Below are 24,336 nucleotides of genomic sequence, written 5' to 3' on the forward strand. Positions count from 1 at the left end.
TCTAACGCAGTTTCCCACATTAGAGCCTCTGGACGCCCTCCTCCTTGTTTCAACATGAAGTCCATTTTCACCTGACCCCCTCAATTATTCATGTTCTCCCTCATCCCTACAGGGAACAGCCTTCAAACTGTACAAACAAACTCCATCTCTGAGTGAGCGCTCAGACAGAACGGCAGACATGGAGCTGGAATTCTGGGAAATGTAGGTGAAACCCAATCAGGGAATCAGATAGCCCAGAGACAGGCGAGTCCTGCATCTGCTCTTTCTCTAAGGCTAATGTAGTCCCAGAGGCTCGGCACAAACGCATTACTAATAAGCTGTAAGTTCCTTATTATTTATTTATTCTGATTATCAGCCAGTGAGAACAGAGAGAAGGGGAGCAAGAAAAGTCATGTGTTGTAATAGGCTGATGAAGTATGGTGTTAGGAATCATGGGCAAACGCCCCTTACCTCCTCCTTATCTGCATCCTCGTCCACCTCAAATACATGACTAGCTAGTTTCTCGGGCCGAGGAACTTTACTATAAAAAACAAAAAACAAACATAAGACAGATTACATTTTTTGCCTGTGCAAAAGTCAACGTCACAATGCTAGAGTACTGAGGGTGGTTGCCAGAGTGTTGCTAGCATTTTCTAAGGTGTTCTGAGTGGTTTTTAGTGCGTGGCTATGTGGTTTTTAGGCAAAAAAAATCTCAACAAGCTAAATTATCATTCATGTTTGTAGCACATACTGTCTAACAATTCATGTCTAACAAAAAGGTTCAGCAAGTATTACTCAAGGACACCGTTGCTCTTATCACTCACACAGCTGATGCAAAACACATATGAGTGTGCACATGTGCGTGTGCGAGTGTTTGACTACTGTATGTGTGTTCAAGGAAACTGCATTAGTGGAACTATCATGAGTGGTGGGCGGATCGTAATGCTGCTCATGATGACGATGACAATGAAGCTTCACGTACACAGCACAAATTATCTCGGTCTCCTCCATCACCATCATTCCTCCTGCTTCCTCTGCGACCTTTAGCAAATGCCAGACTCTGGCTGTCTCCTGATCTCCAAAATGTGATTTGCCAGTTATTGACCGCTAAGACATAATTGCTCCATCAGTTAGTTGAGACAGGAAGTGACATCAGTGGACAAAAGACACTTGTCTGGGTTGCTGCCCTGCCCTAAAACAGGTGGAGTATTTATGTGCTGAATGACAAAAGCGAGAGGAAGAGAAAGCAAAAGAGAGGAGGAAATAGGAAAAGGGCTGCTGATGGGTTGTTATTGTGTGAAGAAAGGAGCATTTCCCGATTTAGCTCTAGACGAGACCTTGCTGTCAACACTGGGGCAGGACAGGACGAGGACACTGATAAAATTAGTGAGTAAAATAGCATCTCTCTCTTTCACACACGCACACAAACACACTGTGGGCAAACAAAGACTTTTGGGATTTATTCCAATACCTAGTGAGCTGCCTTGCTGTCGACTACCTACATTGGCAGCTGCTAAAATAAAGAAAAATAAAACAGAAAAATTACCACTAATAATTTTAAAATGTCAAATATTGGCCTATTTATCTACTTCACAATAGGCCAGTCAACCACTACTTCTATGATATCACACTAAATTAAATAATTCATTTTAAATATTTATTACATATTCAAAGACTTGTTAAAATTATATTAATGTGTATTTGCTAAATGTTGAAGGTATGAGAAAGAATTACAAATAATAGAAAGGGAAAGGCTTTAAAAAATACTTTCCATTTACTTTCTCTATTTAACATTTATGTTTAATAATTTATTAGCACTGTCCAAATAAATAACACTAGCCAAAAAAAAAAAAAAAAACCTGGAGCTGTCAAATTAAAAGCCCGCTTCCGATACTTGTAGGTCAAACAGAAAAACTTAAAAGAAAAAAAACGGCCGATGACAAAAATTCTAAAATATTGGCCAACATATCGGTCAACCACTTGTGATGTACAAAGAACAGCTGGACTTAAAATAACTTCAGATAGCTATCTTTGCTTCTTTCCATCGCTTTTCTCTTTATTTCGATCACTTTTAGCAGTCTTGTGGTCCTTACTTTGGAAGATGTCGGAAGTCTCCAGAATAATCTTCATGCTTGTAGTTCACCACATGCCAGTCAGAGTTGTAGGTCTTGATGCACTGTAAAAGAAAAAAAAAAATCAAACATGTCTGTCTTCTCTCTACTGTCATATGGACAGCACATAAACACATATGCCAGCATGCACACACACAAACAAGGACCCAAAAAGGCTAATACACTTCCAGTAATCTAATAAGTATCATGTTTTCCAAAGCAATCTGTGGCAACAGCTTTTTCTTTTAAATAATTTCCTCTGGCACTGGCTGTATCCCTGTGCTAATCACTGTTAAAGCTGTCACCACACTGCACCACAAACAGACACTGATATATCCTCTGGGCATTACATTAAAGCAGATTCAATTCTATTTGCTTTGTTGGCAAGGCAAGCATTCAGTCCTCAGCAGTTCTTAAAGGGATAAGATGAAACTAAAAGCCTCTAAAACCCAAAATGGCTTTCTCACTCTTATTTTAAATCCAATTAATGGAGGGAAAGAGGAAGGGAGCGAGAGAGTAGATGAGCTGACAAAGTAGATTTAAGACCATTCTGAACTAAACATTCAAGTGTTTATTCTGAACTAACCATCTCTGTACTCCATCTGTTACTATATATATATAGTAAAAAAAATAACAATAAAAACAGACAAACTGTAAATAAGAACTAGATTTTTACATTATCTGGACAAAACATGAGTAGTACCTATGAAGCGTTGTGTGTGTGTGTGTATTGCTGTGTGGTTGATAGGGTGTTTTGAGTGCTTACTACACTGTAAAACAAATCCCACTTCCATTTTGTCAGACAAACTCTGTTTTAAAGGTTGATTGAATCATCTAATGTAGAAAAAGTTGGCATTGAATAAATAAATACAATATATAATAAAGTCAATGTTTAGGCCAACTTAAAAGATTAAATATTAAAAAGTTTGGAGAGGAGGATCACACCAACACGCTGCTGAGAAGATCACTGATCTCCCATAATCCCTTGCACTTGAATAATTTTAGTTTTTGGTTAAAAAAAAAAAGGGGATTTGCACATGCAAATATTTATCAATCAGAATTAGAATACATTTTGAATACGTTTTGTTAAAAGAAGTTATGTTTTATGGTAAGTCAACATTAGTGTAGTTTCTACAAAATAAAGTTTGGAGAGGAGGATCACACCAACACGCTGCTGAGAAGATCACTGATCTCCCATAATCCCTTGCACTTGAATAATTTTAGTTTTTGGTTAAAAAAAAAAAGGGGATTTGCACATGCAAATATTTATCAATCAGAATTAGAATACATTTTGAATACGTTTTGTTAAAAGAAGTTATGTTTTATGGTAAGTCAACATTAGTGTAGTTTCTACAAAATTGTTCAGGGACATAGAGATAAATCTAAATAACCTAAATAATAAATCTAACTAATGTAACTAATGTTTAATTAAATTGATACAACTGTTTTTTTTTTTACTTCATTTTTGTAAACTCAAAAAAAAGTCCTGAAGCTGGTTACATAAAAGTTTTGAGTTTTCTCAACTTATGATTTTTTTTTCAGTGTAGGATGCTTTTGCCCATTTTATCTCGGGTTAGGCAAATCTGAGGTCTCATTTATGTCCACAGTACAAAGGGTAATGGAGGGTATGTTTAATAAACAGACTACCCCTAAACATGAACAATAGTAATACTGATGCTTGACTAAACATTTGTTATTTTAAAGATTTTTTTTCCAATACTAAAACAAAAAGCATTTAGACAACTAAGCCATCAACACTGATGACTTATGACGTTACAAAAAAAACCCTGAAAATAAATAAAAGTTCTTGGGCAGTTCATCTTGTTTGCATTCCCTTGTGGATCAGATTTAATTACAACTCTTTTAAAACAAAACGACACTAGCTCTGAAATAAGAGCATGACAAATGTTTACTCAGCGATTCAACTGAACATATTTTATGTCAGACAAAGTTGTTTGCAAGTTTAACAGAACAATCCTTCAGAATGCGTGTTGTTCTGTGCACACGACTAATGGTCCAGGCAGATGTTTTGATTTGTGAAAAGCTGGAAAACTGCCTGGCTCTTGCCCAGCTGTCCTTGATGATGTCATTGAGCTCTTTAGCGGGAGGAAGTATCGTTTTACGCTCTCTGCTGACGACGGCCAATGCCAACATGATATCCACACAACCCTAGCCTGACCTAGACCTCACACACACGTATGGTTTATTCTAACACAAATGCACATACAGTAGAATTATTGGAGAAATAGCATGAATGAGGAACTTCTAGGAACCTGTTTTGACCTGTTGACAATTCCTGTTTGTTCTATACATTTCTTTAGTTGCATCTAAGGTCTTATTTCTTCAAATATGATCAATGATAGTCTGTGGTAAAATTTTTGTTTATTCGTGTATTTGAGGGCTTAAATCGCAATCCTGTTTAATCAGGAACTAAATGCACTGAAACCCTAGTAAAAACTAGATTTTTTGTTGTTGTTGAGTATTATATATGATACAGCAGGCTTTTATGGCACATAACACACCTAGATATTATATATCTTGAAATATTACTAACAATAAAAAATTATTCTTACATTTACTTTATAAAAATAAGCTAAAATTTAATGGCAAAAAAAAGACTTGTGTATCACATCCTGAAGGTGGACATTTCTGAAAGAGATGTTAAAGAGATGATAATTCAAAGGCCTTAAAAATTTGCATATCAAATATTATAATATAGGCTTTATAGGGTTAAATTAAGTCATATTATTCTTATAAGAACAACCACGTCTCATTTTAATGTAAATAATGCGTAATATTAGGCTTAGATTGCGCCTTGTTTAAAAAATTCAGCGCTATTTGCACAAACACAAATACCTTTGCACTATTACCACCTGTAGAAAGCAAGATATTTGCCTGCATTTTCTGATCTAACAGCAGTAATTCATCAAATGATGATCAAATGCTTGAGAAGAGAACCGTATCCAGTCATATATCCAGACACGTGGTCAAGTGCATTTTTAAGAGATGATTCAGGTGCTTGGACTGCAGTGATTGGGTGATGCAGTACTGTCTCAGTAAAGTGTGTCAGATTGTGGTATTCCACTGCATCCTCTCAGATCCTTTAAATTGTGGAATGCAAATACTGTAGCAGCATGCAAATAGCATTAGACTAGGCACCAAAATGACAGGGTGTGTTTGCAACCTGATTTGCATAATTCCTTTAATGAATCGTATGCTAACACAATACAGACAACATGTGCAAATAAACAACACTATCAGTGAGTGCAATTCATGAACTCTTTTCGCTCTGATCCATGAGTATATGTTGAGGTCTTACCTCCTGGACAAGCAGGCTGCTGGCTCTCTTTTCTGCCCCATCTGGTACTGAAGAGTACAGAGTTCTGCCCTGACGCTTCAAAGTGGAGATCTACACAGATACATGTAGACATTTTTCAGATACTAGACAAAGACGAGCACATGAACATGCATAAAAAAGAACTGTCGGTGTAAATCTTGACATTTTTTGTAGCAATAAAAATTATCATATTGGGCTATAAACAAAAGAGAGGCTTCCAATGTGTTTTTATCTAAACAATGGGTTACAAGGAGGATTTTGAAACACTGAAAAAAAGTGAAACGACCATGTCATTTAATTAAAGTGCATTTTTGTATTGGTCTAATTGGAAATCATAGTTTCCAGTTTCGTTCATTTTCTGTAAACGCAAATGACACTCCATAAAAATTTTAAGAATCCATTTGAATTAAATAGTATTTTCGCTTGACACCAGAGTGATGATGTGCAGGCTAGCTTTACTGCAGATATTATTGTGTGTTTTATTTCTGGTATTTCTTTGAGTACATAACTAAAAATCACAATAAGCATTAAGGTCTTTCGAAGTTATATTTATTTTTAGTTAGTAAACGAATTTAAACATTGACAAACAAAAAGTATTTTAAGTGAAAATTCTACATTAACATTATAGTTAATTTAGCTTTTTTAATGGTGAAATTAAATTGTAAAAAAAAAAAGTATTATATTGACCTACATTAAGTAACATTTTGGCTTATGTCTAAAGAATATATTGATTAAGTATGGCCTTTATAATAATTAATCCTTTTACTTTGTATGAATATTTTTGATTAATATTATATCAAAATTTAGGGTTTGAACCAAACTAACAACTAGCATATACAGTAGGGGTTATGGTCATGTCTCTGGCTTTATCATTATACAGAGGTTCAGATGTGCCTTTCTAGGAGTCGTCTCAGTGTGCATTCATACTCCAGCACACCTGATGTGAAACCAACATTGAATATGAAGCTAAAATGGCCATCACTGTATAGCCCTGGGTTTTACATGAAACGCTGCACTCACTTTAACCAGCTTGTGCACTTGTAAAATCTTAAATAAGCAAACTATGCTGTTGCACCAAAATAATCTTGGTGAACTCATCCCTAACCAGTCTGAGGCGTTATGCTCTGAAGTCAGTTTACTAGCCTCGACTGGACTGGGCATGACTTTATACACTGCTGAAGCGTTGTATGAGAACCTGTGTGTGTGTGTGTTGCTTGCAGAACACAGTTTTTTTGTTCCTCATAAACCAAGGCCCATAACAATGATCTCTTGCATACACACCCATTTCTAAAGGAAAACAAGTAGATGGTTCCATTCAGAGAAGCAGCTTGAGAAATCCCCTGAGACAATGTTACTGTAATGTTATTTGAGGGTTGTATAATGGTTGTGATTGATGGAAAAGCAGGCTCTTGTGAACACAGAAAGAAAAGTGATGTATGACTAGTGAGCCGAAGGAGGAAGCAAACTCAAGACACACCACTGAGAGACAGCGAAAATTAACATTTGCACAGGTTACTCAGCTCTCAGAATTATGCTGAAAAATAACATTTCAGAGGAAATCGCAGCATGAATTCAGATAAGTAGAGAACAAAAAATACTGACAGAACTGAAAGTGTACATGAGCCTCTAGCAGGGAAAAATAGATGACAGAACAATGAAGGAATGGATACTGAGGGGAGAGCAGATGGTCTGAGAGCTGGATGTGTACAGATAAACAGACGTTCTTACCTGAAAGTCATCAATAGGAAACTGCAGCATGTCTCTGAGGACATCACTTAGTATTTGAGTTTTCCTCTGGACAAGTACGCTCTCATAGTCCAACGGCTCGATCACTTTTGGTTTTACCTGGAGACAAACACACACACACACACACACACACACAAGTTCAACAGAAGTATACCAGAAGAAAAAATCAAATGTTCAGGATTTCAAATAAACAACATAAAATCAGGAATTCAAATAAATGACCATCAGTTAGAAAAGCTCATGGAAGGCTTTGCTTTTGCTTTTGTTAAGTGACTGAAGATCCTCTGGTGTGTTATCAAAAGCATTGTTATGAATTCAGTCAGGACATTAAGGGCGTCATATACTCAATATTTTTTCCCCTGAGGTACACTTTTAATTTACTGTGTAAATCATAAGTAAAATGTAAGAATGTTTTTTAAAGAGGATTTACACTAGCGGTGCTTTCTTTGAGGAGGCAAGGGAGGCAATGTCTCAAAAGCGCTTCTCCTTAATCGAAGGAAAATTTGAAAAAATGATCAACAGATTAAAATCCAAACCCAGAGAGGGTGCATCCGAAACTAGTAGGCACTACATATGGTTTTAAATGTACTTTGCAACTGTTAAACAATATGTTCTATATACATGTAGTGTGAATATGTTTATGAAAACATTTTCAGACATACTACTTCTGCCATGTTGTCATATTCAGAAGTCCACTGTGTATCACTGATTTGCACAGAAAGAAACTTTCCCTCATTTTACTCCTAGTTCTTTTGCTATTAAGAATAGTATATCTACTTTATTTCTCATTACCTCATTGTGACTGATGTTGCTGATGTCTAAATGTGGCCAGTCATTGTACTCTGATGTCAGAAAGTTCAGTCCAGGCCATTTATCTACAGTGGGTACGGAAAGTATTCAGACCCCCTTAAATTTTTCACTCTTTGTTATATTGCAGCCATTTTTTTGGGGACTGTGAAAAACGTTGGAGATCTGAATGTTATAGTATCAATTCAACGTACAATGACCTTTGGTATCTCAAAGGATTAAGGAAAATTTGATTTATCATTATATCATTTGTCAGGTAAAATCCTATGCATTATCTTTAACATATTTTCCTTTATTCATATACTGAATAAATGTGGTACAAAATTTTTAAATACAGTATCTTTTACAGGAGCCAAAGACAAACACAAATGTCTTTGTGCCCAGTTACTCTGTTCTGTTTGTTAGTGAGTGAGATAGAAGTGAAGGCATAAGAGAGTTGTGAATGAGTATTGTGTTGAACTGTACCAGGCACTTCACTCTGCTTCCCATAATCCATGCTATGATTGGCTATGGTCGGCACCAACAAGCCTACATCACCCAATAAAGAAAGGCAAAAAGGTCTCTGTTACAATGTCCATTGTGACATCATTGCTTTATGGGGACACACAGCACTGAGCGGCAGGCCTCAGGCACTAACTGGCCAAGATATCATGGAAAAGATGGTAACCTCTGGGGAGAAATATTTCCTGTCCAACACGCACACACAGACACACACTTTCATAAAGCTGTTTGCCACAACCATCTCTGAAATGTGCAAGTGAGTACTTATTAAACACAATATGCCTTTGATTTACAATATGTCTTTGTAAATATAATGATGTCAATCTCTGGCTTAATATATTCATGTGCAAACAATGCACTGAAAACATGACAAAATGTGCCAGTGCACAATGAAATGACAGTCAGAATCAGAAAAAAAAACTGTAAAAAATGTCAAGCATTCAAGCATCAAACTCCAGAATAATATGGTAATGCAATCATCAGCTGTTCTTGTGATATCTCAGTTGTTTCTCCTACTGAGCAATCTGACGAAATCTCCTTTATCTCAGATTTTTCTCCTGAGAAAAAGACCCAAGTTTCAGAAAAGACAACAATGTCACAAACTGTACTCTGATTTATCTAGATATGCAAGGAATATTCCACCTAAAAATGAAAATTAGCTGAAAATTTACTGATCTTCAGGCCATTTAAGATGTAGATGAGTTTGTTTCCTCAACAGATTTGGAGAAATTCATCTTTACTTGCTCACCAATGGATCCTCTGCATTGAATGGATGCCGTCAGAATGAGAGTCCAAACAGTTGATAAAAACATCACAATATTGGTTTAGAACGGTTTTGGACTGTTTTTGCGTGTAAACAGAGCTTGATCTGTGCATATGTCTCTCCTGATTCTCTCGTATTTTACCTGAAAAACAACAGTTTGATGCTAAAAACCTTCTACAAAACACACAGCTTTTCATTTCACAATAAATTAATTGGACTGGAGTCGTGTCGATTACTTGTGGATTACTGTGATGTTTTTATCAGCTGTTTGAACTCTCATTCTGACAGCACCCATTCACTGCAGAAGATCCAGTGGTGAGCAAGTGATGTAATACTCCATTTCTACAAATTTGTCCGATGAAGAACAAACATTTGGGTGAACTACTCCTTTAATGTGTGCAGTTAGAAGTCAGAGATTTCCGTTTGAACTGACATTTTTCATTGAATTCATCCAAGACAAATTTATCTGATCTATTGCACATCATTTAATACCACTTATACTCTTACTGTATGTTAGCAACTCTCAGGTGAATCTGTTTTTATATTTTTATGTATATTTTATTTTAAGAGACAATGTTAAAAGTAGTGTAACAGATCTCCATTAAGTCTTTATAAAAACCCTGTGGGGTTTAAACCAGTGTGTTCATGTGTGTGTGTGGAGAATTTCTTGGCCATAATCCACTTATTGCGTGCATTGACAGGGACTCCCTTCATTCAGAAGTGTTCTAGTCTTACACTTTGCATGGATTTTACAAAATCAATATTTTGGCAACACAAGCAGCCAACGTGCCAGCCTGAATGCCAGCCACTAGACTGAACCGCAATTCCCATAGGTCACTCAACATAGCCAACACAAACACCTACTAATGAATACAATATGAGACTAATTAGGAACTTGCCAAGGCTAGGCACAGTCATTTAAACACTCACACACACACACACACACATGTATGTGCAGCATTTGGAAGACGCTGATGCTTCTTTTTGAAGAACATCCTGACAAACGTCTAGCACGCACACTCATTTGCACACACACACACACACACACACGTTTATGTGTGCAGGACTGCAGAAATGTGTTGTGTCAAATGTCAAGTTGGAACTGCAAAGGAAGAGGAGGGGAAAGGGAATCTCATTAAACTGTCTCCCTCCCTTCAGGCCGAGGGAGGATCTTAAGGTAGGAGCAGACGGCCCTTGCTGTTTAACTGGGCTGTAAATCCTTGTACTCTTGCTCCGATTTGCCACAGACACATGGGCACACACTATTGTACACACACAGACAAACACACACAATTTCATTCTATAATTCAATAAATCAGGAAGGTTTTTGAAGCGAAACTGAGCTTTTGAAGTGAATCTGAGCTTCACTACGGACCAACACAGGTGCAACAGCTCTAAACACACACATACAGTACATCAACACTCTCACACATACACTGTACACATGTATACACTCACACAGCAAATTAGTTTTCACTTATTTTGTGAATCATAAAACCTGTCTGGATTATATTTTACCCTAAATATCAACAAATAAATAATACAAAATGTTAAGCTTTTTTATATATTTTGTTTTATAACTTCATTTTAATCATAACTTTATTTTAATGATAATTAAGCTCATTTCCCCACACAAATCTCCATCATACTGCAGAAAATCAATTATTCTTTATTGAGTATTATTATTTATTCATAAATTATTATTTAAATTGTTAAGTATGCAAAGATGATTGTACAAGATGATTGAAAATAAAGCAAAAGTTTTAAAGAAAACAAGATTACAAGAAAATTTCAGTCTTTCTACTTCAAAAAAATTATATTTAATTCAGTGTTTTACTTGCTGTTTTTCTTTGTAATTGTGAAATTCATCAATTTCTGAGTGACCAAACTTTTTTCTGTGTACACTGTAAAAAATATTTGTCGAAGTTGAAAATAAAAGTAAGATTATTGTAATACTTTTTACATTTTATTTTTAAGAAAATACTACAAGAAAATAGTTTACTTCAGTATTTCACGTTTTATTCTTTGTAATTGTGAAATTTACTAGCAATTTCTGAGTGAAAATGGTTTCTACACCAAATTTATTTTATTGTTCCTACAAATTTACTGTATTGTTTACAGTATTTGTTGGTTTTTTATTTCCCTTTTAGAATTATGAGAAATACTAACCAACTGTAAAATAAATGTGAGCAAAAGCATTTAGTCATTATACAATCTGTTTTACAGTAATGAGAATTTGAAGGGAAAATGTGCTTAATTGAAAATAATAAAAATAACGTTACAGTGCCAATTAATTTTCCATTTTTAAAATATAATGTATTGTTTTTTAGGTTAACTGTGAGCTGAAACTACTGTTGGATTCGTAGAAGATTATATAGCATAGTATAGATTCATATAGTATACTTATATTGTATAGTACGGTCGCCGTGATTTTGCCAAGTAAGACATGTTCCTGGATCAACATCTTTTGATGATCCTTGATCAAAATTAATGTCCAAAAATATAGACTTAACCCAATCCCTACCCCTAAACCTAACCCTACCCATAATTTATTCCTAAAATCAGTGGGAAATGATAGCTGATTAACAAGAGTGTAGAAGCACCTAACCCTGATTGTAAGCCTAAAACAGATATTTCCTAAAAAAGTTATAGCTCTATTCTGATTGGTTGATTGGAATGTTGTTCCAGGATCAACAAGGATGTTGATCCAGGAACATGTTGTACTTGGTGAAATCACGCTCACCTGTATAGTACATCAGTATAGCTGTAAGCCAGAGGTACTAGATCTTAGATGTTCTTAGCGCTTTAAATGGTCACATAAGAGACTTACCCCTATGGGCGCTGCTGTTTCCCCCTCTATCTCCATCTCCCCCAGACTCCTGCCCTGCTGAGGTGTTTCACATACTGCATCCTTACGGGCGGCTCGTCCAGCCCTGCCCTGCATGATCCACAGCGCCCTCACTCCAGAAGGACCAAGAGCTAAATCCTCAAATCAACGTCAGTCACAGAATAAAAAAACAGGCTATGTCTCGCACAGGACTAAGAGGCAAACTAACACAAGAGCTATGCACTTGAGCTATGCACACCCGGGGGTATTCTTCGTTCTCTGCTGCTCTCCCCCTGGCTGAGTGTCTCGTCCTGTTCTTCCACTCTTCTCTGTTTCTGAACTTTACCATGTGGAGTTCTCAAGAATGTTTTCCTCAGTTCAGTACCTCCCTCACTCTCTTTCTCGCTCTCTCTCTCTCTCTGTGAGAAGCAGGGACCACTCCTTCACACAGCTGTTCTGGTATGGGGGAGTGTCTGTGTGTATGTGTGTTTGTCCATGTCCACTATTGTGTTATGTCACGCTCATCTGTCCTCCCTCAGCGCTGAAACAGAGATCTTAACTGTCTGTTTCACCTGCCATAGAACAACACCCAACATAGAATAGAACAACAAAGAGACAAAGTCCTTCTTTTTATTGATTTTACCAAAAGAATGACACTGAAAGTTGAAAAAGTTCTACGAAAGTTACTGCAGGGATTAGTCAGTATTAAGTATGAAGGAAGATGAATTCAATATAGCCGAATGAAACCGTATAGAAACTGTATGAATGCACAGTATAAATATGGTGTAAAACGAATCAAAATAAGTTAAACAGAAAAAGTAATATTTACAAAACAATTAAATAAAAATGACAGAAGCACATAACAAAATGACTAAAAGTTAAACTAAAATTAAAATGAACATGGGGAAAGACATGTTTAATCTAGAGAGCTTTTGTGTTTAGCAAAACTGTGTAGTCCAACATGAGTTATCAATATAGCATATATGGACAGAAATAGACTAAAAGCCACTAAACACAAATTTTTTTGGTGGCGAAACCACCAAAATATCGCCCTGCATTCATCTGTCTCTTTAACTCCATACAGAGATCTTTCATAAGAAAAATAGATAGTCTCATATTATAAACAACTAATTTCCTTCAAAGTACATTCACACAGCAGGATAAGACACACAATTACAGATCTGCTTATCTGCACCAGTCCAGCACTCTGGTGTCCTCGGGAAAGGTCAGGCGACATGGTGTATGATTGACATCCATTCATATTCAGACACTCAGCGGGAGCACATGTGTACACAAACACATACACACACACACTTCCTGTAGTCACCTCTCTGGGGTCAAAGGTCGCCCTTAGGAAGGGCAAGATAGCAGACAATAGTCTACACAAAGAAAGCAATTTATAATTAATATTTCAATAATATTACTTTTTTATGATTTTCTGAATTCGCTGCCACAACTCTATGGTGTTCTAGATCAGGGGTTTTCAACCTGTGGGGCCAGCACCTGTCAAGGGGGGCGTGAGCATCAGTTAATTCAGAGACATTCCCTTGAGGATTTATGAATATGAGTTAACAAATCTTTAGCCATCCACTAGGGGGCAATCTGACTCCCACTGCTAGTCGACAGTTAGAGCAGAGTTGGCTCGAGTATCAGTCATGCTCAGTGTAGGTCAAGAATTGGGCTACTTTAACACTGTTGCCGCGTTTTGTAGTTTTGGGCTAGTTTTGAGTAGCAATTAGGCGGGTTTTGTTGTGAAAACCTGGCAACCCTGGTCACGTTTATTGACAGTGTAAAATGATTTACGATTAGCCATGTCGGAAATCCAACCACGGACTGGCATGTTGTTATCTCAGAAACAGGCTCAGCCATCACATTAAATCAGGTAAACTGGTTATATATTTATGTTTCAATATAATTACGCACGCTATACCAGGGGCGGTTCTAACCCCTTTTTAGGTGGGTTTCAGCCCCGCTATCTGTCACCTTAGCTCCCCAAAACTATCTTAACGATCAGGCCAGTGCTGCTTCCTCGAGAAAGTTTTTCATTACCTGTTCTAGATTGTTGCCAGGACATTGTTTTGTTTGGTTTTTAATGTGTTCTAAGTGGTTGTTAAAGTGTTCCTAGGCAGCATCTAGTTGCTTAGTGCCAAGTTAAAAAAGCCAATACCAAAGTCTCTGACCAACTGATCCCTTGATATGGCTCAGATTCCCTTGTTTAATTTATGGGATTATTTATGAGGCAATTTATGGGATTATTTTATCCATTTTACTGGAAACCATGCAAAAAACATTAGGCCTATGTCAAAACTTTACCCCGGAAAAACTTTTGCAAGAGAACGCAATAGTTTTGCAAACAAATGCAATATTTCTTAGGGAAACTCAAAAGTTTTGGTAATGGAAAAAAATGGGGGGAGGAAAAATTATATTTCAATGCGTTTGCGTTCACTTGCAAACTTTCTCCGCAAAATGCTATTTCTTTGCGAACTCTCCATTACACTATGCCTCATTTACAAAACAATCAGCAATCAATTTCTCTGAACAAACACAGAGTATAATCCTCTGATGTGATTCAGAATGCCATTATAATAATTACTTGTTCCTGACGCTGGACCCTCCTGAAGGCTTTACAGATGCAAACATGCTGTTTAAACTGGACGCTTCAAAGTGAACCTCCCTTTATTCTTCCATTTGTCCTGTTGGGAGTAGCTCAAGCACGTGGAGTACATCAGAAATTAAATGGGACTCTGTATACTGTATATCCAGTGTAGACAGAGTCAGTGATTATAATAGTTTCTATCTGTTTTTGACTTGAAGCTCGCATCTGGTGTAGACAGGTTTCCTCTGTTAAGCATCTGAGCGCCAGTGGCCGCGGCCATTGGTGCAATAATGTAAAACTTCAGTAATTTTTCAGTAAACATTTCAGTAATGGCAACTCTCTGAACATTTTAGTATGGAAATGGATATGGCAGTGTTCATGTATTCAGTCTTGGTGGAATAAATCTGCTACACTGCTGCTGCTGCTGTTGATTATTGCTGCTGCTGCTGCTGCAGAGCAAGTATGGTGACTTGCTACTGCCAATACATCCACAGACAAGCTGATGTGAGCATGTAAGACATACTGCTGCTGCACAAAATCTTTACATGAAATTACCCATAGCAGATCCATAAGGGTGAGCTCGGGAGGTGAAGGGTTTCTGATAGCGTGCTGCAGACTTGCTTACAGCAAACACAGAACCAAACTATGTAAATTTTAATCTCATTAAAGATCTATAAACATACTCCATCAGAGTTTCATGACTAACTTGCACTGGAGGCAGTCACATGATAATGAATTTGCCCTCACAAATCCCACAACGTCCAAATGAGCCATTTTTTTTCGAGCTTGATTTAAAGGGATAGTTCACCCAAAAATGAAAATTCTGTCATTAATTACTCACCCTAATGTCATTCCAAACCCGTAAGACCTTCGTTCGAGAGCTTTCTGACCCGGCATAGACAGCAACGGAACTACGAAGTTTAAGGCCCAGAAACATAGTAAGGACATTAAAACTAGTACATGTGACATCAGTGGTTCAACCTTAATTTTATGAAGCTACAAGAATACTTTTTGTGCGCAAAAGAAAACAAAAATAACAACAACAATTTCTTCTCTTCCGGTCAGTCTCCACCGCCATTCACGAGAGTATGACGATGCATGTGTGCGATGTCCTTACTGCATTTCTGGGCCATGAACGTGGTAGTTCCCTTGCTGTCTATGGAGGGTCAGAAAGCTCTCGAATTTCATCAAAAATATCTAAATTTGTGTTCCGAAGATGAACGAAGGTCTTACGGGTTTGGAACGATATGAAGGTGAGTAATTAATAACAGAATTGTTATTTTGGGGTGAACTATCCCTTTAAATGCTCTTGTTGGACTGTGGAGGACGTTTTAAGCTATGAAACTTGCAAGATGTTTAATGATACAAAGACTATTGTATGCCATAAGATGAAGGGAAATTTGATTTCTGATGTCATGACATCTCTAACTGCGGATAAAAATATTAATCCTAAGTGATAAGGATATAAGCAATGTTCTTGTTTTAACAAGCATCCCTAACTAATTAATAGTACGACTTTATGTCATTGTGTGTCTAAGCATTCAATCAATAACGTCTTGTCTATGAACAACTACAAACACATGAAACGCATCAATGACCTACACACATACATATGCACTCTGTTCCCCACACCCTTGAGCTATGACATTAGCTTGGGTGAATTGCATAATCCCACTTTGACGCAATAATTGGGAAGATTCCCAAAGGGGGTCAGGGCAGGGAGCCAGGGCGGGGACCACTGACAGAAAAAAAAATACATCCAGAAAGCCCCGACCTCACTGTATACACCCATCCACAGTGGGAGATTCACGGCTAGGCCTGAACTTCAGCCAGCTGGTGCTGTGTAGCAGCAGACAGTGTGATAAGAGCGGTTTACAGGGTCTACGCACCTTTTAGTGGAAGCATAAGCTGTGGAGAACAGCACATTATGTAGAGATAAGTTGAGCACGTCTGATTGAAAGCATTTGTGATATATGATCCCAGCAGAGAGAGGCTCACACAACTATTGTAGATCATGGAAAAGCTGATTATGTTTTCTGCATTATGGAGGAAAGATTAACCTGTGATCAAGCCTCAGTTACATGCAGCTTTATTAGCGAGCAGATGGGTCGCTCAGACTCATCAATGTTCTGTTCTCATTCTCTGTCTGTCTGTCTGGAAAAAACTGCCATGTTGTCACTGTACTGCAAGATTATGTGTCACTTGGAGTCATAGTCTTGCTGTGGAGCACATGCTTCAGACAAGTAGTTACAGCTTCATGTCCCACATCTCCATCTGTGTTGCAGGACCACACTTACTGCCAGTTACAGTCTATTCATGCCAGACAGCAAGGAATACATCACTGGCCACTGCTGCATCCCTCCAGATTGCTTTAGGATGGACTCCAATGCTTACCCTTTAATCATTATATTACTTGAGAATGTATTATTAAATAATTTAATTATTGTATAATATTTTTCTATCTATCTATCTATCATCTCTCTACTATACTATACTCTACTATAGAATTCCTTGGGCTCTATTTTGAGTCATGCATTGGTGATCAATCTCATTCTCCCTCTCTCTCCCCCTAATTTTCTGTCCTATCTCTACTGTCTATTTCAAACCAGCCTAGTATATATAAAATATAAATATATATTATGTGGCTTAAATAATCTCATGTAAACATATCTATGAACATACAGTATATGAGCCACATATGAGATACATCTTTTTTGGGGGGATTTTACTAGGCAATTCAAACCTCCCTAGTAACAGAAGGAATACCCAGGTATACTTAATAACCACTACACGACTTTCAGAGAGATACATAATACATAAACCTACAGGCACACTTCCACACACACTTGAAGAAACATTCCACTCAGCAAACTGCTACTTCAGAGAGTGCTGAGTAATACTGTCAGAGGAAAGCCCTTAACTCTGTACACAATTCATTATATAAAGATAAAAAACAGTTATATGATGTCTAAAGCACAACTTAGGGCAATTAAAATGACAAAAAGCAACACACACACACACACACATAGTACCGATGATGCAGCTGCTGGTGGTGTGATTGCCAATGATTCTCTGCGACTGAGTGTGTCTTCTTCCTCTGGCTCTTCAGCCTCCAGCTCTGGTTTACACACATATCCACAGTTCCTGTGCAACACACGCCGCAGTCCCTCAAACAGGATCACACTTGCAGTGCAACCCATTGCAAACGGTCCCAGAAACATACACACACTTCTGTGAACCGATCAGATGTGACCCCTTCAGCTTGCTTTCAAAAGTCTGCTAAAAGACACGTGTCCGAAGCCCAGTCGAAACTAACCCAGCTCTCAGATATCCAGCCCCAGCACAAATCTCTCCATCCTGAGACACATCACTCCATCATCCGCACCGAACAAGGATCAGAGCGGAAAGGAAATGAGGAAGCTTCCCCCTCAAAGGATGACAGCAGACTGACTTCATCCATTCAAATGAGGGAGATTCAAAGTTTCCAGCTTCCGATAAGAGAGTTTTTATCTAAAAAACGCTCTGGGGATGTTACGATGACAAGTTCCTCAGGAGAAAATTGCTCCAGTGAATCTAGGACATGAGGGAGAGGAAAGCAGAGGATTGACGGAAGAGACTGAGGGAGTGAGTGATGAGCTGCTTCTGGAATCAGTGCTGGGCGTCGACTTCTCCACTGCCTGGAGATGCTGATCTATTTCTCTCTCTCTTTCTCTCTGTATCTCACTCCCGTGCCATGCTCACTCTGTGCTTCCTCTACAGCACAGAGTAGCTGTAGAGCTCCCCCCCCCCCCTCTCATTCTCCTTTTAGTCTCCTTTTGTTTCCTGACCCATATCTATAAGCACAGCATCTTTTGAGTATTCATTCATGCGCTAAATATAGCGCACCCAAGCAAACATGAGCGCATGTTTGAACATACTGTAAGAGCATCCTTTCATTTATTTAATATGTCAGGAAAAATTGCTAAAACTACTTAACACTAGAAATCTACTAATATTTTGTTTACGATAAATTACAATTAATTTAACATTTTATGTGTCTGAGAATTGACATACAGACATTTATATTATATACTTTTATTATTTTAATTATATTAAATTATTTACTATTTTATTTATAACTATTTATTATCTTTCAGCTTATTATTTCATTGCTTTAATTATTTTAAATCTCTAATTATTTTATTTCTGCTTTTTTGCACACTAATAAACTAAATAATCACAACATGCTTTGAATATAATTACTAAAATGGAAAATATATAAAAAATTATTTTACAATTTGTCACAGTGAACAAACTGTGATGTAGGGCTGCAACAACTAATATTGATAATAATGGATAATGAAAATAATCAGCAATGCATATGATTATCGATTAATTGTGATTAATCTGTGAGAAATTATCTGCCCAGTCAAGTCACTTTACAGTTGTGCAAAAAGCATTTATTTGGACAAAACACATCTGAAAAATACAGTAGGACAAAATGCATTTTGCATAAAGTTTAACGTTTTGCCTAATTTGCTCCATTAAACTTCTCAGACTTCACTGAAGGAGTGATGGCAAACAAATGGAGCACAAAAAATCCTACTAAAATATACATTTTGCTGCATTGCATACAGTATGCATTTTATTGGACATTAAATGTATGTTTGAAATTCTACAAATAACAAAAGCAATTGTATTTATGAAAGCATAAACAGTAAAGGTACTACTGTAATATGATATAAATGTAATTACTATGTTTAGATGAGTGAATATATGTGTTTAGTCTGTGCAGTGGGCCATTTTTTAGAATGTAATGTTTATATTTTATATTTAGAAATACGAATATGAGTAAAAATTGGTCAAACTGGTTATCAGGCTATCAAACACACATTAAGGCCGTAACTAAAGACTTCAATAGCTGAAAGTCCAGAAAAGCCCCTTCTGTCAGTATGTGTTAATATTTTAATGGCCACTGACACAGTCACCTACTTTAGAGTAAATGACTCAGACATATCATGGATGACATGCTGCAAGGACCTGAAGAATGGGGGTGACGTGTGTGGCCAAATATGAGCGTATCTGTCTCAATGTATCTCACACATGACATCAAAGTACATTATGTGTGTCAAGCGTATCTAACTGTAAATGTAAGCATGTATTTTTATTTGACAGCAATATGCCTTTAAATATTAAAAAACTGTATATCTTGTATGTTGTGTAAGTGCTCGTCTGTGTTAAGACTGACTTAACCCTGTTCCCAATCACCAGACATTAGTTTGGCATTACATTTAGAGCAGATTTATCAAAGCCTGCAGCTCACGCATCAGTGGTGGTAGAGTGACATGATCACTGATTGGTGCTGGTTAAGGGCCTCCACCAATCAGATGTCTTGTTTTTTGTTTTTTTGTTTTTTATATTCCTACACAACTTCACAAATTCAAATATTAGTCATAGAAACGCCCCTTGATGTCATCACATGTACTCCTCCCTGTTGTGAGTTGGTTTGAGTTATGTATTTGGAATCTTCAGTTACACTTAAAATGCACTTTTATTGCATTCGGAAAAAAAAAACGGAAAAAAAACAAAAACAAAGTCAGGTTGAGTAGAACGAGTTATGCCAAAGACTACACATTTTTACAAGATGATTCCAAGGCCAGTTTAGTGGATGTAAAAATAAAATAAAATAAAATAATAAAACAAAATACTACTTTTTGGGACCAAGTCCTCCTTCAAGAAACACCAAATACAAACTGCGTTTGAGAACATAAAGATGACTCTGACTTCTTGCAATGTGGGGTTAACATTCTTTACAAAGGCCTCTTTTGACCAAAGAGAGTACTAAGCCTAATGAACACAAAGAAAAGGACATTTTCAGTACAGACACATCACTGCTCAGCTTCAAACGCTCTATCCTGCTCACACACACACACTCACACACACATTCATGACAGCATATCAGAAAAAGAGAAGATCAAAAGCATGCATACTTTGATAACTTTTTGCTTTTCAGTCTCTCACACAAAACTCGAGGAGATTTTTTCAAATATTCATTAAGATTGTGATTCATTAAAATAAAACCAATGCTCTACACACCTTTTTTCTATTTAGGGAGAAAATATATATATTTAAATTGCTTAAAAAAAGGCAAATGCAACTACTGTCTGACATTTTTGTTTTTATTTTATAACTTTTTAACACCAAAAATGTAAGAGCCTGTAGTGATCCTAGCTAAGTAACTCATACTTTGCCAGAAACATACTCTATTCCAGATGCATGACTCTTTGTTGTTCAAAAGGACACAAACAAAGATTTTTACAAAAATAATCCATCTATGTGTCCAAGTGAATGGGTGTCCAAATGTTGATGTTCTAAAAATAACATCATAAACAATGGGTGTGTGTAAAAAAACCCAATAATAATATTTCTAACTTGTTTAACTATAAACTGGCCAATTGTCATACTCGTGTTTATGAAAGGGTCGAGTTCACGACTGACGTAAATGTAAGTGAATTGGGAATCACAACCTAAGTGTGTTGTGAATAGTGACACGAGGGAAGCCGAAGCAAGAAGTGTCACAGGAAGTCATATGCATCTGGATATTTTCTTACACAAATGCATCGCTTCACTTCAGAAGGCCTTTATTAACCCCCTGGAGCCATCCATCTTTTTATGATGGATGGACGCACTTTTTTGGCCTTCAAAATCTCTACCCCCATTCACTGCCATTATAAAGCTTGGAAGAGACATGACATTTTTTAATATAATTAATTTCATTTTTGGGTGAACTATCCCTTTAAGGTTAGATTTGAATAGATGCTAATTCTATCTATTAAACATTTCTCATGATTATGCTACACATTTGAAATTTCAGACCAAAGAACAAGTGGCCAAAGAAGACTTATCAAAGAATATAATAGCAACAAACAGTACAGTAGGTGGGCTCGTCTTACTTGGGCCAGTAAGCAACCCCCCAGAACACGCTGGCAGCCATCTCGCAATGTCCCGACAACCCCCTACAACAACCTATCATTTGTGGCGTCTAGTTGTACATGGTAAAACACTACTAACATTTTATTCACAAAATGTAAACATCTTGTTAATCTAGTTTAACATTCATAAGAGTAATACAATTGCCAGACACACAACTATAATTTAAAAACTGTCAAAGAGAAACCTCGTGAGATATTACAAAAATAATTAAATTTTTTTTTTTTTTAAGTTTGCAGCTTTAGTTTTCAACATGTTTTTACGTGATGTTTTTAAACTCCATTAATTACAGAGTGAGCTGTTCTGCTTTCATGTGAGTCCAGTCTGGGTCTAAGCCCGGACCCAGAGCGCTCCCCCCGAGTGTTCCTCCCCGTGCTGGGGTAGGAACGGGCTGAAGGTGAGGAGTCGGGGGGGTGGAGGGATGCTGAAAGACTAGAGATAATGGAGGTAAGGCTGCTTTGATTACTTATAGAGGTTCTCTCTTGTGCTGATTGGATAGATGGTGTAATTACTGATGATGAACTGGCCGTGTTAATTATCTGCGCGCGCTCCTCCCGAAACTTGTTAATAAAACATCACTTCACGAGTTCACACTTACATATAATGAACAGAGTAAAGGTTATGCGTATTTGGCGTGCTGTCCGGGGAGAGGGCTCCGAGCTCGGTAATTACTCTCGAGCCCGGGGTACTCCCCCTGTCCGGGGAGAGGGGTCCGAGCTCGGGATTAAGCCCGGACCCAGAATGCTCCCCCAAAGATGCAATTAGTATGGGACAGCAGCCAGAGAGGAGCGTTGATAACCCCCCAAATATGCAGAACTTTAAAATTGGTGGGTGCTGGACATCGCTTGAAGTAGCGGCACTGCTGAGGCTTAGGAGAGAGAACTAGAGGCTTCTGCGGAAGCGGGCGCTGCTGCGGCAGTGTAAAATACAGATAATGGCTCGAGCGGGAGCGGGAACTGCTGCGGCAGTGGGGAGATATGGAAAGCTCCAGCGGGAGCGGGAACTGCTGCGGCAGTGGGGAGATATGGAAAGCTCCTGCGGGAGCGGGCACTGCTGCGGCATCTGGAAAGAAAAATGGCTTCTGCGGAAGCGGGCGCTGCTGCGGCAACTGAAAAAGGAAAAAACCCCTGGGAGTAGCCGCCACAAAAATTGCAAACATGCATGAAACGGCAGCGCTGCCTTGAGCATCTGCCAGTATTAAAACTGGCGCAGACCTGGCTATCAGAGGGAGCTGAGCGGCGGCGGTAGGTGGAAGTGGGGGGAAAGGGGGTGGTTGGGATGTCTAGGAGACGCGGGACATAGCTGGTGGATTTGGGCTGGGATGGCTCGGGGCAGGGGGGAATAGATGGGTTGATTAGAGGGCATGTAATGGTGGAGTGGGCGACGGATCGGCAGACCGCGCAAGATATGTTGCGGCAGCCTAAAAATACTCTGTTATGGAGTTCGGTGTCCAAGGCCCCCCAGTAAGGACATTGGTTCCACTGGGCCACTCGGATGGCGCATTTAGCTGCAAATAATTTGTGGTAAGTGTAAAAGTGAGAGCCGCCGTATGATAACGCGAGTTCGGCGACTATCGTGAGATAATCGACGAGCTCGCGTCTCCTGTGAGGAAAAACAGTGCAGATGACTTCTATGTAATGGGTGAAAGCGATCGTGAATTCGGCAAATGATCAAATACGTGATGGGTTGTGAGCGGTGTTTTTTAAAGTGACAGAAAATCCTCCGCAGCCGATTTGGCGATCTGCAGACGAGGGTGAAATTGGTGACAAAAGGGAAAAAATATCTACATCCGCACCTGCCAAGATCTGTGTCCTGATGTTGCTGGCCACGGGGGGTGGTTCCAAGGCGAGGGCGTTCGGAGGGGTGGGTAGAGGCATGGCGGAAGAAAGTGAGAAGGAAGAGCAAGCGAGGGGAAGTGGAAAGGTAGTCGCCGGAACTGGTAGCTACACCGATGGGGCTAACACGGAAAACATTAAAGGGAGGGACGGAAAAGGGGCCGATCATGAAGTTCGCGTCTGTTTCTTTTTTAATTAGGAGATCGACTGTTTCGGGTTCAGCGAGAGCGGACTGGAGATTGGGGCAGATGAGGCTTAGGGAGGGGAGTTTTCCGACACTGGGGTGAAAGCCATGAGAGAGACCCGATAGTAGATAATCAGTAAAAAAGGGGTCAGGGTGATGAAGCAATTCTGAAGACAAACGAGAAACATTTACAGGAGTCGATAAGTATTGTTTAACATTTTTATTTGCAGCTTTTTGCACTGGACATATCAAGCGGGAGTGAGCGCCGCCACAAAAATTGCAAACATGCATGAAACGGCAGCGCTGCCTTGAGCATCTGCCAGTATTAAAACTGGCGCAGACCTGGCTATCAGAGGGAGCTGAGCGGCGGCGGTAGGTGGAAGTGGAGGGCCTGCGCCATTAGCGGAGGCATGCTCGCGCTAGGGACAGTTCCGGGAGCAGAAGAAAAAGGAGGAAAAAGGAGAGGGGGAATGGCGGGCGTTGGGGCCTGCGCCATTAGCGGAGGCACGCTCGCGCTGGAGATGGACGGTGGGGCTGCGGGCCATGGGTAGGGAAGGGGGGACGGGGAGGTGTGAGGCGAGGGTTGCGGGCAGATCTGCGCCGCTAGCGGAGGCGTGCTCACGCTGACGTGGCGGCTTGTGGAGACTGGAGCTGGTACTTCGCCGAGATGAAATGCGAGCT

The 24,336-nt window shown here is 38.7% G+C and overlaps 1 protein-coding gene across 13 annotated transcripts in view; it reads right to left on the minus strand.

The window, feature by feature from the left end:
* The window catches only part of LOC107705592 (dedicator of cytokinesis protein 9-like), an 84,784-nt gene that overhangs the window by 40,246 nt on the left and 20,202 nt on the right, over window positions 1–24,336 (minus strand). For 5 of the 13 annotated variants that reach the window (XM_016508949.1, XM_016508944.1, XM_016508945.1 and 2 more), the window contains exons 1-5: window positions 17,700–18,238; window positions 7,156–7,272; window positions 5,410–5,499; window positions 2,073–2,155; window positions 451–520 (exon numbers count right to left, since the gene is read on the minus strand). In XM_016508949.1, the coding sequence (XP_016364435.1) occupies window positions 451–520; window positions 2,073–2,155; window positions 5,410–5,499; window positions 7,156–7,272; window positions 17,700–17,888 (549 nt within the window). In that variant the 5' untranslated portion in view covers window positions 17,889–18,238. Of the gene's footprint in view, window positions 1–450; window positions 521–2,072; window positions 2,156–5,409; window positions 5,500–7,155; window positions 7,273–12,074; window positions 12,424–17,699; window positions 18,239–24,336 lie in introns of those variants that run through there. The other 8 variants (XM_016508956.1, XM_016508955.1, XM_016508953.1 and 5 more) reach the window with 3 other exon arrangements.

This window comes from Sinocyclocheilus rhinocerous, unplaced genomic scaffold, assembly GCF_001515625.1.
Source record: "Sinocyclocheilus rhinocerous isolate Xijiao unplaced genomic scaffold, SAMN03320098_v1.1 scaffold504, whole genome shotgun sequence".
Lineage (NCBI taxonomy): Eukaryota > Metazoa > Chordata > Actinopteri > Cypriniformes > Cyprinidae > Sinocyclocheilus > Sinocyclocheilus rhinocerous.